The 15,551-nt window shown below is 35.8% G+C and overlaps 2 protein-coding genes across 2 annotated transcripts; both read left to right on the forward strand.

Annotated features, from left to right (window-relative positions):
- Positions 1 to 1,708: 1,708 nt before the first annotated feature.
- On the forward strand, positions 1,709 to 2,647 carry LOC145060943 (chlorophyll a-b binding protein 16, chloroplastic). The gene has a single exon (XM_079008277.1). It carries the CDS (start codon positions 1,780 to 1,782, stop codon positions 2,578 to 2,580), a length of 801 nt encoding a protein of 266 aa, XP_078864403.1. The 5' UTR covers positions 1,709 to 1,779; the 3' UTR covers positions 2,581 to 2,647.
- Positions 2,648 to 13,123: 10,476 nt separating this feature from the next.
- On the forward strand, positions 13,124 to 14,063 carry LOC145060938 (chlorophyll a-b binding protein 16, chloroplastic). Its single transcript, XM_079008271.1, has one exon. The coding sequence runs from the start codon at positions 13,196 to 13,198 to the stop codon at positions 13,994 to 13,996; it is 801 nt and encodes a 266-aa protein (XP_078864397.1). The 5' UTR covers positions 13,124 to 13,195; the 3' UTR covers positions 13,997 to 14,063.
- The last annotated feature ends 1,488 nt before the right edge of the window (positions 14,064 to 15,551 follow it).

Below are 15,551 nucleotides of genomic sequence, written 5' to 3' on the forward strand. Positions count from 1 at the left end.
GCACAAGGTATTATTTTTTTGTGTCAATTTACACCCCTCCCCTCTACCTGTGTCAGCTGTACATGTCCGTCAATAAATATTTGTAATATCATTTAGTTGAATCATTGAATCTACAACTAAGGAGGCATAATTGTCGACATGATATGTCACCCTCCTAACCCATCTATCCCATCCTAATGGGATCTGAGTGATTTTGTTGATGTTTCGTTTACCTATAAAGATATATACATTGAAAGAACATTTATGGTATAATTAGCCATATGTATGATCAGCTATCTTAGTTATGGCTAGAGATTGAAGATAAATAGTTCTTTGTATTGTATTTGGCCCTTTAAACACAATTTTTGCATTAGATTTTCCCAAACCTTCCCTATCACAATGGTAGTAATTGAAGGTACGATCAAATGTTTCGTTGCACGCCTTCCCATTTTCATTAACAACCATTCTTGTATAAAAATTCATCTTTTATCTTTATTGGTGCAATGTAAAACCTACAATAGCAACATATTTATATTGTTTTTAAAAACAATATCATGATACTTACAATTTATTACCAATAATAACAACATACCTAAACTTTTTACATATAATGATGATATATAAAACCAATAAAGTGCATTTCCACATTTGTATTGAAATCCACATATGTTGCTATTATGGATATGAAATATAAACCAATAGTTATTATGGATAAAATATAAAATACGTTGATATTAATATATAGAAATTCATGTAACTACGTTTTTATCATGGATAATGAACTAAATATAAGTAACTTTCTGTTATGGGTAAAAGTTTTAAATAAAATGTTATTATGGACATTAGATAAAGTAATTTGATGATATATTTAAATAAATGTATGTTGATGTCATGAACGAATAAATATATAAGGTACATGTCATTCTTGAAAAAAAAACAGAAAATATAATGCCACGATGTATATAATTCAGATTTAGAATCAAGGAATTATGATTAATCGAACTAGAAAGTTAATATATGATGGAATTTGTTGAGAAATGCAAGAATGATGACAAAACGCACTAAAAATTAAATATGATTACGTGAATGTGTCATATATGTTCAAGGCGAGCTACCACACAAGTATTCTTATATAATCTTTCCTCCCTTAAAATTCCATATAATCAAATAGACATGGTTAAGTTATCAGCACTAAATTTTCCAGTTGTTAACACTCGATACACAAGAATAATGCTAGAGTTTATTTATGTTTCATGTGTGCAATGTATGTTAGTATCCATAGATCATGATTAATAAACTCATCTGAATTCAAAATGAATATTGTTATATGATGGATTCCACTTTTAGTTTTTGCAAATAAATAAGGATCCACTAACTAATTTCAGATCACCAGGTCAAATCTATAGGTAAATATGAAATTTGATTGGATATCAAATTTTATCCTAAACCCAATTATAAATATACTTGTTACTAAAAATGATGTATACGTAGAGCGGGCACTGAGTAAGGTTTGTTTGACGTACATGAGTTTAAGTGTTTTTTAAACATTTGGGATAGGAAATCTTGGAATGAAATTAAATGTACAGCTGTCGATTTTTAGTTGGTGTTCTAAATTGATGTAGTTCATATGGATCAAATATATCAGCCTCGAATCAAAAACAAACTAAATATCCGGAAGATAAAACAGTACCCGACAAAATGCACCATCCTATTTATAGCACTTGTGAAGAACCATATGACTTAAGCAGTCAGCCCCCAACTTTCTAAATATTTTTAGTTTCTAATTTAAGAAAACTTACAATGGCTGCTTCCACCATGGCTCTCTCCTCTCCTTTCGCAGGCCAAGCAGTGAAAACAAGTCCCTCAAGTTCTGAGCTTTTCGGAAATGGACGGGTTTCCATGAGGAAGACTGCAGCTGCCAAGAAGGCTGCGCCATCAGGAAGTCCATGGTACGGCCCTGACCGTGTCAAGTACCTAGGCCCATTCTCCGGCGAGGCTCCATCATACCTGACCGGTGAATTCCCAGGTGACTACGGCTGGGACACCGCCGGACTTTCTGCTGATCCAGAGACATTTTCCAAGAACCGTGAGCTTGAGGTCATCCACTGCAGATGGGCAATGCTTGGAGCTCTTGGCTGCGTCTTCCCTGAGCTCTTGGCCCGTAATGGTGTGAAGTTCGGTGAGGCTGTATGGTTCAAGGCTGGATCCCAGATCTTCAGTGAAGGTGGGCTTGATTACTTGGGAAACCCTAGTTTGGTCCATGCTCAGAGCATCTTGGCTATCTGGGCCACCCAAGTCATCTTGATGGGTGCGGTTGAGGGCTACAGAATTGCCGGTGGACCATTGGGTGAGGTTGTTGACCCACTTTACCCTGGTGGTAGCTTCGACCCATTGGGCCTTGCAGATGATCCAGAGGCTTTTGCTGAGTTGAAGGTGAAGGAGATCAAGAATGGGAGACTGGCTATGTTCTCCATGTTTGGGTTCTTTGTTCAAGCCATTGTCACAGGAAAGGGGCCGTTGGAGAACTTGGCTGACCACCTTGCTGACCCTGTTGCAAATAACGCCTGGTCTTATGCTACAAACTTTGTCCCCGGAAAGTGAATGTACTAAATAAGGGTTTTGATGTAAAATGATTTGTGAATTAATATATAGCTATTTTTGGACTGCATATCTTAAAATGATTTCTAATCATAGAATAACATGTAGTAGTTAATAGTTATAATTGTCATGTGCTTTTGTCCCTACGTATATTATGTATATGCCCCAACGGTTGAAGTAGATGTGCACCAAAGAAAATACTGCTTTCGGTTATGAAAATCCTAACCAGCTATGAACACTCGTCCAAGGATTTTAAAATCCAACCTGTTGAGGTCTCTTTTTCGTACCTCGTTTTTAAACATTCATTTTAAATTGGTTAGATAGGTTTGATCATCCGTAATAAAAATAATATATGTTAGAAAGTTGGCTAGATAGGCTTGGGCCATATAACCTCTTACAATGACCTGTTTATGGGTCATATCACATCGATTACTGATTTTCTTTACTAACTCACTTATATGTAGATATAAGAGTTTGGTTTGTTTGGACCTGGACGGGTAAATGTTGGATATAAAATCACCTATATGTAGATGTGTACGCGGTATTGGACTATTGAGGCTTCTTTACTATACCATCGTAGCATTTAATGTATTAAACTTGAATTCGTTAGATAAAACTTGTTGATTTGAACGGGTTGCTCGTTTTCAAGTAGGAATGGTATTCACTTCAGCGCATCTTTGGTCGGGACCAGGGGCGGAACGAGTTAGTTCGCAGGCTACCCCTCAAAAATTCCGGAGAAGAAGGTAAGAGAAGGCCGATGAATCGTATTTTAGTCGTATGTATGCCAACGTGCTCCTCCTCAAATGAATTATGCAACTCAAGATCACACATAAATCCTAATCCCTTGTTTGGTATGTGGTAATAAAATGATTAAAATCAGGAAAGGACTACCATATTCAAAAGGAATGAAAATTTGGATGTTTGGTTGGTGGCTAGAAAGGAAACTTGTATTTTTGATGTAATATCGTTCCCTCTAAATATGTCTTTTTTACTCCTGCTAACCCCATGTTTACATTCCATTCGTTTCCTGTTTTCCCCTTTCATTGGCTCCTTGAATTGTTCAAAATCCGCAGATCAGAAAAATCGCAACATAATCAACTTTTTAAAATAGATTGACAATGATTTCAGTAATTTCAATAAAACCAATCGTGTTTTAGCTTTCAGGCGTGTCATTGAATCGATTCCCATATTAGAAGCAATAAATTTTTTTGAATCAATTTCAACAGCAGAAGAAATTCGACGAGTTCATCATTCTTGTACTTGGAGTTTTTAAAAACAATGTGAATTGTATATGTGAAAGGTATGTAATTCTCTTCACAATTTCTTAGTCATTTGATTTCAAACTCCTGATTTTAAGTTCATATGCACAAGTTGACTTTCTTGAACAAGTCTTTGCACATTAAGTGTTTGCTGAAATGTCTAAATGATATAGTCTTATGTCTGTGAGAGTAAAAAGTGTATGTCCAATCCAGTAAAGAACAAGACTTGTTTATATTACTAGCATAATGATCCAAAACAACAATCTTTGCAGTTTCTTTTTAAAGGTTAGCATTCCTTTGCCCAGGTGTTAGTATTGTAACAAGATTGGCAACACATTTACTATTAGCTCATTTTGATGAGTTTGGGTACCGATGGTTAGTTAGCTCACTTTATTTGAAGCCAACACATTTACTTTTTAGCATGGTTAATTAGCTCATTTTGTTTGTTGCCAAAACATTTACTTTCTGGTTTTTAGGAGCTTTTACATGTCAAACTTTTTTATACCATTTAAAACAACTTGCTCATTTTTATTCAAGTTGCATTGTAGACACTTTCACATAAAGAATAAAGAAGAAAAAAAAATTGTGCTACCCCTAGAGAAAATTTATGGTACCGCCCCTAGCTGGGACCGTTCTTTTCTTCTTAAAAATGCATATATTTTTTTTTTACTTTTTATAACTTTGTATTTGCACGAATGGTCCCTATGGTTTCGGGTGATTTGCACGTTTAGTCTCTAACTTATTTTTTTAACTCGAAAGGTCCCTATTGTTTGTTTTTGTTGCGCGTTTGTTTTTGTTGCGCAACAAAAACAAATTGTAGGGACCTTCCGAGTTAAAAAAAAATAAGTTAGGGACAACATGTGCAAATTACCCCAAACCATTGGGACCATTCATGTAATTTACTCATCATTTAAGTTGGATTAGCGTGACATCGCTAATTTCACGGCCTAAAAAGTCCAGTTTGTTTATAACTCTCATATGTTGACTTTATCAGCGTAGTATCACTTCAAGGGTTCACAATGAGTGATGTTCTTGTATTTCACAATCAAGGTCTGATCAAGATCTTAACAAGCACGAAGTCGTCTAACAACACACACATGTACAATATGGTACAAGAGGGTAATACTTGCAACAACGACGATTGTTGAAACCAATATCATCCTTCACTCTTAGTTGGGATAATCGACTTGTCGCTCTTCAATTGATCATCTTGACCACTTCGAAAATATCTGGATACAGACGTACAACAAACATCTTTATACGTCTTCACATTCTCTCTATAACAGCCGAAATTTTTATGGCTTGTTAAACAAATACTAAACTTTTGGACTTCTTAGCTTGTTGTGGTGCTCGAACATCCAGCTACTCTTCATCCTTTGTTGGACCTTCAGTCTTAACCTTCGAGTTACAAAATCAACTATTTATTGGAGACTCCTTCTCCTCCTCAATTTGAGTCATAAACTCAACCAATGATAAGGTCTTTACCTTGGAGATCGCAACAAACTAAATGGCCACACTCTAATGACCTTCTATAGCATAATGCAACATACTAGACTCTTGTCTCTATAAGTCAAACACTAACATGGAAGAAACCTTCCTTCATTGTAGCATTTAAGGCCTTGAAGTCATCAGATAAAACTTGTTGATATGAACGGTTGCATGTTTTCAAAAAGGAATGGTCTTCACTTCCATGCATCTTTGGCCCGAACCGTTTTTTTATTTTTCGAGTAAGAAATGCACATTATAACTCTATAATTTTCATTTGCTTTTGTAAATCATTTAAGATGGATTAAAAGGGCCTAAGCCATATATAACCGGTTACTGAGGCCTAACTATGGACCGTTACACCTATTAATTAGTTTTACCAAGTTGGTTTTTAATGTTTAGATAGAAGTAAGGACCACTTAAATACCTACTTGATTCAGACCCGGTTTTTTAAAACGAGAATTATTTAGAAGCTGTATTTTTTGGGACTTTATGGTCCTCACTTCCAACTTTTTTCAGACCAAGTTCGTTCCTTTGGCTAGGATATTGAAGCCATTATTACGGAGCTAAAGCAAGGCATCTCAGCGAACTCTTTTTGCTCAATAGCTAAATAAAGAGAAAGCAAACCATCCAAAGAGGAATGAAAGCTTCAAATCGTGTCCAAGCAAAGGAACTTACGCCGACTAGTCCTGATAAATGATGATTAAGACAAGATTTTGAAGGGGCGGTTACTAGTCGCATAGTGGTAGTTCTCACTTAAGCAACTCCTTAGTAGAGAACGTCCCTCAGTTTGGATGTTGAAGCCATTATTACGGAGCTAAAGCAAGGCATCTCAGCGAACTCTTTTTGCTCAATAGCTAAATAAAGAGAAAGCAAACCATCCAAAGAGGAATGAAAGCTTCAAATCGTGTCCAAGCAAAGGAACTTACGCCGACTAGTCCTGATAAATGATGATTAAGACAAGATTTTGAAGGTGCGGTTACTAGTCGCATAGTGGTAGTTCTCACTTAAGCAACTCCTTAGTAGAGAACATCCCTCAGTTTGGATTTGTCGTAAAATTTGGACTAATAAAACGATAGTTCACTCGAAGATGGCGGCAAACGGCCTATTGTTGATTTACTTTTCCTTGCCTCACCGCCCTCTTATCTTTGCGGGCCCGAGGAGCTGCCAAAGGAACTGCCATAGTTTATCTCATATGTGGAACTTGACGCTCAAGTCTTGTTTCATTTCATTCATACAACTGACTTTGCCATAACATATAGCAAATACCCTACATCGAAACCTATCCTCATTAATTAGGGCACACACTACGAGGTGTGAAGCGATATCTACTAAACGAAATAACATTTACTATTAAGCCTCAACCAAACAAAGCCTCCACTATTGCTTTTCGACTAGGTTTTCTGTCGCAGTCAATGATGCCCACTCTTCCACAAGTACCGGCGGAGGACTAGTAAACCACCCGGCTAGGAAAATGATGACAAAGATGTATTGCGGCCTCACGCATATGTAAATTCCATCGTTATAGTGCTCCTACCTTTCCTTTCAAGGTGAAGCAGTTGAGGTGAGCTTACTTGAAACAGGGGCGCGTCTGGAGGTACCAAAAATCTCAAACAGTAAATGCTATACACGAAAGCGTTGCTTTCACTGTAGTATTGGCACCCACCTGTCTGCCAAGAAGAGCCACTCGATCTGTAGTGTTTGAACATAGGCTCAAACATTATTTGAATGGTCCTAGCTATGCCATGCGTTCGATAAAAAAAATCTGGAAAGGAAAGCAGCAGGGATGTCAAAAAGAGAGCATTTTATAACACCCTGTTTCGAGTGGTTCCATAGTTCAGGTCTATGACCTGAAGATCAATTATCATAAGGATTTGAGCCTTATGGAACGAGAGGTTTAGACCCATTTTGATGTGGGTAATGTAGATTATGTGATCCAAGAGTTTGGTTTACGCTTTGGAGCCTAAGGGTAAAATAGGAAAAGTAATGTTTCAGACTTCTTTTATGAATTAAGAGTTTTATTTCGATGTGCTTTAAGTTAAAAGTAATTAGATAGGGTTGTAGAGCTCCTCAACTCAATTCCACGGATATAAAGATTATAAAAATTAGAGTTGAAACGAAGAAGTTATGACCGTTTGAAGTCAGTACGGTTTTGGGTTAGCCGCATACGTTAGGCGTATGTGGAAGTATGATGGGCGTACTAGGGTATCCCTGAGTATGTTGGGCTTGCGCGATCAGCGCCCAAACCCTATTTTCGTGGTTTGAGCCCTATTTAAGCTCCTTAACTTCCACAAACCCATTCCATTTTCAGTCTCCACTTGTCCAACACCCTCCCTTGAAACCCTAACCCTAGTTTGAGACTTGTGAGCAAAAAGAAGGTGTTTTTAAGTGTTTTGGAGTGTTCTTGGTACATCTTGGACAAGAAGGAGCTCATTGGAGAAGTGTTGGTTGTTGGAGCTTATAGATCCAGAGTTTGTTCACCTAGATCTTTCTTCTAGAGGTATAAAGCTTGAATTTTGATGATGTATTTGTTAGATCTAGCTAGTTTTGGGTGTTATGAGGTTTTGATCACTTTAGTGCATAAACTTTAGATCTCAAAAGTTTGTGACCTTGTTATGGATAAATTTGGAAACTTTATCCATCTAAACATCATATTGATTCAGATATGAAGCTTGGAGGCTTGGACTTAATGGATTATGTTGAAAAAGATGCACTTGTGTTCCATTGGAGACTTAAAGACTAGTTCTTGGTTGTTTGGACCATTCTAATGGATAAATTTGGAAACTTTATCCATAATGGAGTTATTAGTAACCATAAAAAAATATGATCTTGGACCTCCTATCCCCTCTATACAAGAGTTAAGATGTCTTAATGGATAAATAAGTTAGGGTTTTAGCTTTTGGACCTTTTCTAATCATGGAAAGTAATAAAGGTGGAAACTTTATGACTTAAGTCGATGATTTGAGATTAGATCTGAGTTTGGACATTTTGGTCTCAAGCATTAAGTCCTAAAATGAGAAATGGTCACCAAGGGGGTACGTTCGGCGTACATATGTGTACGCTCTGCGTAATACATGTCTTCCCAATTTCATGTTGTCGCGAGTTGTACCTTAAGCATCAACGAGCATTATGTGGGGCATACGCGTTTGGTATGTAGGGCATACTCGCAAGGTTCTCTTTCGGGCCTGTTGGGCCTTGGGTCTTTTGGAAGTTGGGTCATGAGTTGTTGGGTCAGATATAAGATGGGTAAAATGTTATTTTACCCATGGTAATGATAGAGAATGAAATGGACCTTGGATTATAGGCAATTATCTTAATTATTTACTAGGTATAATTTGGTTGTGTTCAGTGTAAGGAACCCAGTAGCAGCAGCACATCTGTTTCAGTTATCTCGACTTTAATTAGTTCTTCTGGTGTTTTCCGGGTCGAAGGCACCAATGTCGGACCATAGATTATTGTTATTTGTATGCTAGTTGTCTGTGTGACTCTTGCATGTGTTGTATGTATGTCGAGCGGGGTCCGATGCCAGGCGAGGCCTGATGAGTGTATTGGGCGGGGCCCATCGCATGTTACTGATAGATCTGTACCGGGCGGGGCCCGATGGATGTATATATGTATGCTATGTGGTATTTTGGGGAACTCACTAAGCTTTGTGCTTATAGTTTATGGTTAAGACTTTTGGTTCGAAAGGGAAAGGTGCGGCTTGATCGTAGCGCATCTACCCATGTTTCCGCACTTTGTGACTTTAGGATTGTACTTTGATAATTATTTTTACTTTGATATGCTTTTGTATGATTGAAAAGGATAACTGGTGTTTAAGGTTGAATTAAAAATGAAATGTTTACCTTATAATTTTTGGGATGTTACAACTTTCTTGCACTGAAAAAAAAATATCTAAGAGAAGAGTGTCTTCTCTTAGATTTCTTCCTCAACGATTCCAACAGAGATCGGATCCGAATAAAAAAAAATAGGTGTCGCGATCTTCCAAATCAATAAATTGGAAAGTGCCAAACATTAGGAACTACCTTGGGAAGAGTTGGGGGGAAACATAGCATGTCACAAGAGCGAGGTGAGGTTTGGAACTCTACTGTGAGAGGGATGCCTCGCGAGCCGCGCTTTTAGAGATCGATTTTGGATGAACCCAAGGGGGTGCTTTACGCTAAGGAGAAGATACCGTCTTGTAATTACGGAGTTGTCTGTGATGAACGCTTTCCTTGTGCTAATTCCAGTTTTGAACTACCGCTGATTTGTTTCATAGTTTTCAACTGTGGGGAAACAGATCTAGAATCTATTGCTCCTCTTTTAATAAACTTGCTTGCTATCCCAGATCATCCGCGTAGGCGAAGCTGTGGCGACTCTTGGAGTAGACAGCTGTGTCGCATTCATTATTTTCGAATAAGCATCGACGATAGTTCAACGGACTACTTTTTCGATATCTGTCACATGAAGACAAACCAAATTAGCACTTCTCAGATCAGGCAAGGCCTCCCTAGTGGAGCTGGGCGTTGGGCGCCTGGCTTGCTAATGCTTCTAGGCCCACATTCGGAGATAGACCAAGAACCTCTTATGGTATTTTTCAAGGGGTGAAAGGTGCATGTGGGGTTTTCGTATACGACTTAATAGTTTTTCCTAATGGTGATAACACCATGTTGTTTGCGTTGTAAATGCGGACAATTTAAGTAGCCTAGTCAGGGATTTTTATGACTAACAACCAAATGGAACTCATTCTTGGTTATCTTCTACTCCGAATTGTGCTATCCATTATCCATGCAATATTATAATATTAATAGGTCTTGGGTCTAGGAAATGCGAACAGACAAGCAAGCCGAACCACCATAAAGGAGAGACAAGAAAATATCTTTGATTACGAATAAAAGGAACAATCTAAAATAGACAGAGATCTATCTAATTTCGGGTATGTGTGACCCATTACTGATCGAGTTGGAGAGCATATGAGATTTATCCATCGGGTTTACTATGTGCTTTTTAAATATTTTATATATCGATTTTTATTTCGTTTGTTCTTTTATAATTATTAAGGTCTTCAACTTGTAAATTTATAAGAATAAATATAAAGACAACATTTATTGTAATTTCATAATTTGTATAGTTTTATGGACTAATAATACAATTTTTGCACTTACATATGATTTCCAAAAATAATCTTCAAATATAGTTTACAAATCTGTAATATAGTTTTAAAAATAAATTATATATATATATATATATATATATATATATATATATATATATATATATATATATATATATATATATAATGATCATAAATTTTGTTGTCAATATTTTCTTGACATATGGCCTCAACATTGCACAAACAAACCTTGTATATATTGTACTTTTATATTTTACTGAAAAAATATTTATTAACATGTTACGAATCGCAATATCATTCTACCATTTATCTAAAGTTTTCTTCGTTAAAACGTATAGACTTTGCATAATGGAGAAGATTACTAATATGAACAAAAGGATGACACTAAAATTCTCTCAAGTTTCTATATGTAATAACTTACAACAACATGCCCTAAGATTTCTCTATGGCGTATTCACCATGTACTTGTGGTCTAATATTGTTTATGTATCATTATTCTCCCTAATAAATAAAGATCTTTTTGTCACACGTCACATTTTTATTTATTTTGTCACATGTAATTTTTTTGTTATTTAAATTAATTTTTATTCCACATGTCATTTTATGGTTTTTTCATTTTATTAAATTGTAGATAATATTTATATTCAATACTAAATGCATATAAATTTTATTAATGAACTTTTCTTCTAATTTCAAAATTTACCAAATTAAAGATTCATTAAATTTATTTATTTATTTATCTAAATTACTTGTTTAAATTTAAAAGCGAAAAAAAAAACATTTTACTTTTTATAATTAAAACTTTATCATTTTTCTTATAAAGATCATACTTTTCAAATGTTTAGAATTTTATATTTAGTTTTTTTTTTTAAATAAACTCATGTAATACATGAGTCTCACACCTAGTGATAGAATCTTTAAACTACAAATGTGTTGGTGTTGGCATTGATCTACTCCTTGTGGTTAGTCACCGTTACATGTGTTCGCACAAGGGATTATTTTTTTGTGTCAATTTACACCCCTCCCCTCTACACAGCTGTACATGTCCGTCTATAAATATTTATAATATCATTTAGTTGAATCATTCAATCTACACCTAAGGAGGCATAATTGTCAACATGATATGTCACCCTCCTAACCCATCTATCCCATCCTAATGGGATCTCAGTGATTTTGTTGATGTTTCGTTTACCTATAAAGGTATATACATTGAAAGAACATTTATGGTATAATTAGCCATATGTATGATCAGCTATCTTAGTTATGGCTAGAGATTGAAGATAAATAGTTCTTTGTATTGTATTTGTCCCTTTTAACACAATTTTTGCATTAGATTTTCCCAAACCTTCCCTATCACCATGGTAGTAATTGAAGGTACGATCAAATGTTTCGTTGCACGCCTTCCCATTTTCATTAACAACCATTCTTGTATAAAAATTCATCTTTTATCTTTATTGGTGCAATGTAAAACCTACAATAGCAACATATTTATATTGTTTTTAAAAACAATATCATGATACTTACAATTTATTACCAATAATAACAACATACCTAAACTTTTTACATATAATGATCATATATAAAACCAATAAAGTGCATTTCCACATTTGTATTGAAATCCACATATGTTGCTATTATGGATATGAAATATAAACCAATAGTTATTATGGATAAAATATAAAATACGTTGATATTAATATATAGAAATTCATGTAACTACGTTTTTATCATGGATAATGAACTAAATATAAGTAACTTTCTGTTATGGGTAAAAGTTTTAAGTAAAATGTTATTATGGACATTAGATAAAGTAATTTGATGATATATTTAAATAAATGTATGTTGATGTCATGAACGAATAAATATATAAGGTACATGTCATTCTTGAAAAAAAAAAACAGAAAATATAATGCCACGATGTATATAATTCAGATTTAGAATCAAGGAATTATGATTAATCGAACTAGAAAGTTAATATATGATGGAATTTGTTGAGAAATGCAAGAATGATGACAAAACGCACTAAAAATTAAATATGATTACGTGAATGTGTCATATATGTTCAAGGCGAGCTACCACACAAGTATTCTTATATAATCTTTCCTCCCTTAAAATTCCATATAATCAAATAGACATGGTTAAGTTATCAGCACTAAATTTTCCAGTTGTTAACACTCGATACACAAGAATAATGCTAGAGTTTATTTATGTTTCATGTGTGCAATGTATGTTAGTATCCATAGATCATGATTAATAAACTCATCTGAATTCAAAATGAATATTGTTATATGATGGATTCCACTTTTAGTTTTTGCAAATAAATAAGGATCCACTAACTAATTTCAGATCACCAGGTCAAATCTATAGGTAAATATGAAATTTGATTGGATATCAAATTTTATCCTAAACCCAATTATAAATATACTTGTTACTAAAAATGATGTATACGTAGAGCGGGCACTGAGTAAGGTTTGTTTGACGTACATGAGTTTAAGTGTTTTTTAAACATTTGGGATAGGAAATCTTGGAATGAAATTAAATGTACAGCTGTCGATTTTTAGTTGGTGTTCTAAATTGATGTAGTTCATATGGATCAAATATATCAGCCTCGAATCAAAAACAAACTAAATATCCGGAAGATAAAACAGTACCCGACAAAATGCACCATCCTATTTATAGCACTTGTGAAGAACCATATGACTTAAGCAGTCAGCCCCCAACTTTCTAAATATTTTTAGTTTCTAATTTAAGAAAACTTACAATGGCTGCTTCCACCATGGCTCTCTCCTCTCCTTTCGCAGGCCAAGCAGTGAAAACAAGTCCCTCAAGTTCTGAGCTTTTCGGAAATGGACGGGTTTCCATGAGGAAGACTGCAGCTGCCAAGAAGGCTGCGCCATCAGGAAGTCCATGGTACGGCCCTGACCGTGTCAAGTACCTAGGCCCATTCTCCGGCGAGGCTCCATCATACCTGACCGGTGAATTCCCAGGTGACTACGGCTGGGACACCGCCGGACTTTCTGCTGATCCAGAGACATTTTCCAAGAACCGTGAGCTTGAGGTCATCCACTGCAGATGGGCAATGCTTGGAGCTCTTGGCTGCGTCTTCCCTGAGCTCTTGGCCCGTAATGGTGTGAAGTTCGGTGAGGCTGTATGGTTCAAGGCTGGATCCCAGATCTTCAGTGAAGGTGGGCTTGATTACTTGGGAAACCCTAGTTTGGTCCATGCTCAGAGCATCTTGGCTATCTGGGCCACCCAAGTCATCTTGATGGGTGCGGTTGAGGGCTACAGAATTGCCGGTGGACCATTGGGTGAGGTTGTTGACCCACTTTACCCTGGTGGTAGCTTCGACCCATTGGGCCTTGCAGATGATCCAGAGGCTTTTGCTGAGTTGAAGGTGAAGGAGATCAAGAATGGGAGACTGGCTATGTTCTCCATGTTTGGGTTCTTTGTTCAAGCCATTGTCACAGGAAAGGGGCCGTTGGAGAACTTGGCTGACCACCTTGCTGACCCTGTTGCAAATAACGCCTGGTCTTATGCTACAAACTTTGTCCCCGGAAAGTGAATGTACTAAATAAGGGTTTTGATGTAAAATGATTTGTGAATTAATATATAGCTATTTTTGGACTGCATATCTTAAAATGATTTCTAATCATAGAATAACATGTAGTAGTTAATAGTTATAATTGTCATGTGCTTTTGTCCCTACGTATATTATGTATATGCCCCAACGGTTGAAGTAGATGTGCACCAAAGAAAATACTGCTTTCGGTTATGAAAATCCTAACCAGCTATGAACACTCGTCCAAGGATTTTAAAATCCAACCTGTTGAGGTCTCTTTTTCGTACCTCGTTTTTAAACATTCATTTTAAATTGGTTAGATAGGTTTGATCATCCGTAATAAAAATAATATATGTTAGAAAGTTGGCTAGATAGGCTTGGGCCATATAACTTCTTACAATGACCTGTTTATGGGTCATATCACATCGATTACTGATTTTCTTTACTAACTCACTTATATGTAGATATAAGAGTTTGGTTTGTTTGGACCTGGACGGGTAAATGTTGGATATAAAATCACCTATATGTAGATGTGTACGCGGTATTGGACTATTGAGGCTTCTTTACTATACCATCGTAGCATTTAATGTATTAAACTTGAATTCGTTAGATAAAACTTGTTGATTTGAACGGGTTGCTCGTTTTCAAGTAGGAATGGTATTCACTTCAGCGCATCTTTGGTCGGGACCAGGGGCGGAACGAGTTAGTTCGCAGGCTACCCCTCAAAAATTCCGGAGAAGAAGGTAAGAGAAGGCCGATGAATCGTATTTTAGTCGTATGTATGCCAACGTGCTCCTCCTCAAATGAATTATGCAACTCAAGATCACACATAAATCCTAATCCCTTGTTTGGTATGTGGTAATAAAATGATTAAAATCAGGAAAGGACTACCGTATTCAAAAGGAATGAAAATTTGGATGTTTGGTTGGTGGCTAGAAAGGAAACTTGTATTTTTGATGTAATATCATTCCCTCTAAATATGTCTTTTTTACTCCTGCTAACCCCATGTTTACATTCCATTCGTTTCCTGTTTTCCCCTTTCATTGGCTCCTTGAATTGTTCGAAATCCGCAGATCAGAAAAATCGCAACATAATCAACTTTTTAAAATAGATTGACAATGATTTCAGTAATTTCAATAAAACCAATCGTGTTTTAGCTTTCAGGCGTGTCATTGAATCGATTCCCATATTAGAAGCAATAAATTTTTTTGAATCAATTTCAACAGCAGAAGAAATTCGACGAGTTCATCATTCTTGTACTTGGAGTTTTTAAAAACAATGTGAATTGTATATGTGAAAGGTATGTAATTCTCTTCACAATTTCTTAGTCATTTGATTTCAAACTCCTGATTTTAAGTTCATATGCACAAGTTGACTTTCTTGAACAAGTCTTTGCACATTAAGTGTTTGCTGAAATGTCTAAATGATATAGTCTTATGTCTGTGAGAGTAAAAAGTGTATGTCCAATCCAGTAAAGAACAAGACTTGTTTATATTACTAGCATAATGATCCAAAACAACAATCTTTGCAGTTTCTTTTTAAAGGTTAGCATTCCTTT

The sequence above is a fragment of the Lactuca serriola genome, chromosome 7, assembly GCF_051521515.1.
Source record: "Lactuca serriola cultivar US96UC23 chromosome 7, Lser_US96UC23_V15, whole genome shotgun sequence".
Lineage (NCBI taxonomy): Eukaryota > Viridiplantae > Streptophyta > Magnoliopsida > Asterales > Asteraceae > Lactuca > Lactuca serriola.

Coding starts and splice junctions, on each gene's coding strand:
- LOC145060943 (XM_079008277.1), top strand. CDS start 1,780: ATGGCTGCTTCCACCATGGCTCTCTCCTCTCCTTTCGCAGGCCAAGCA.
- LOC145060938 (XM_079008271.1), top strand. CDS start 13,196: ATGGCTGCTTCCACCATGGCTCTCTCCTCTCCTTTCGCAGGCCAAGCA.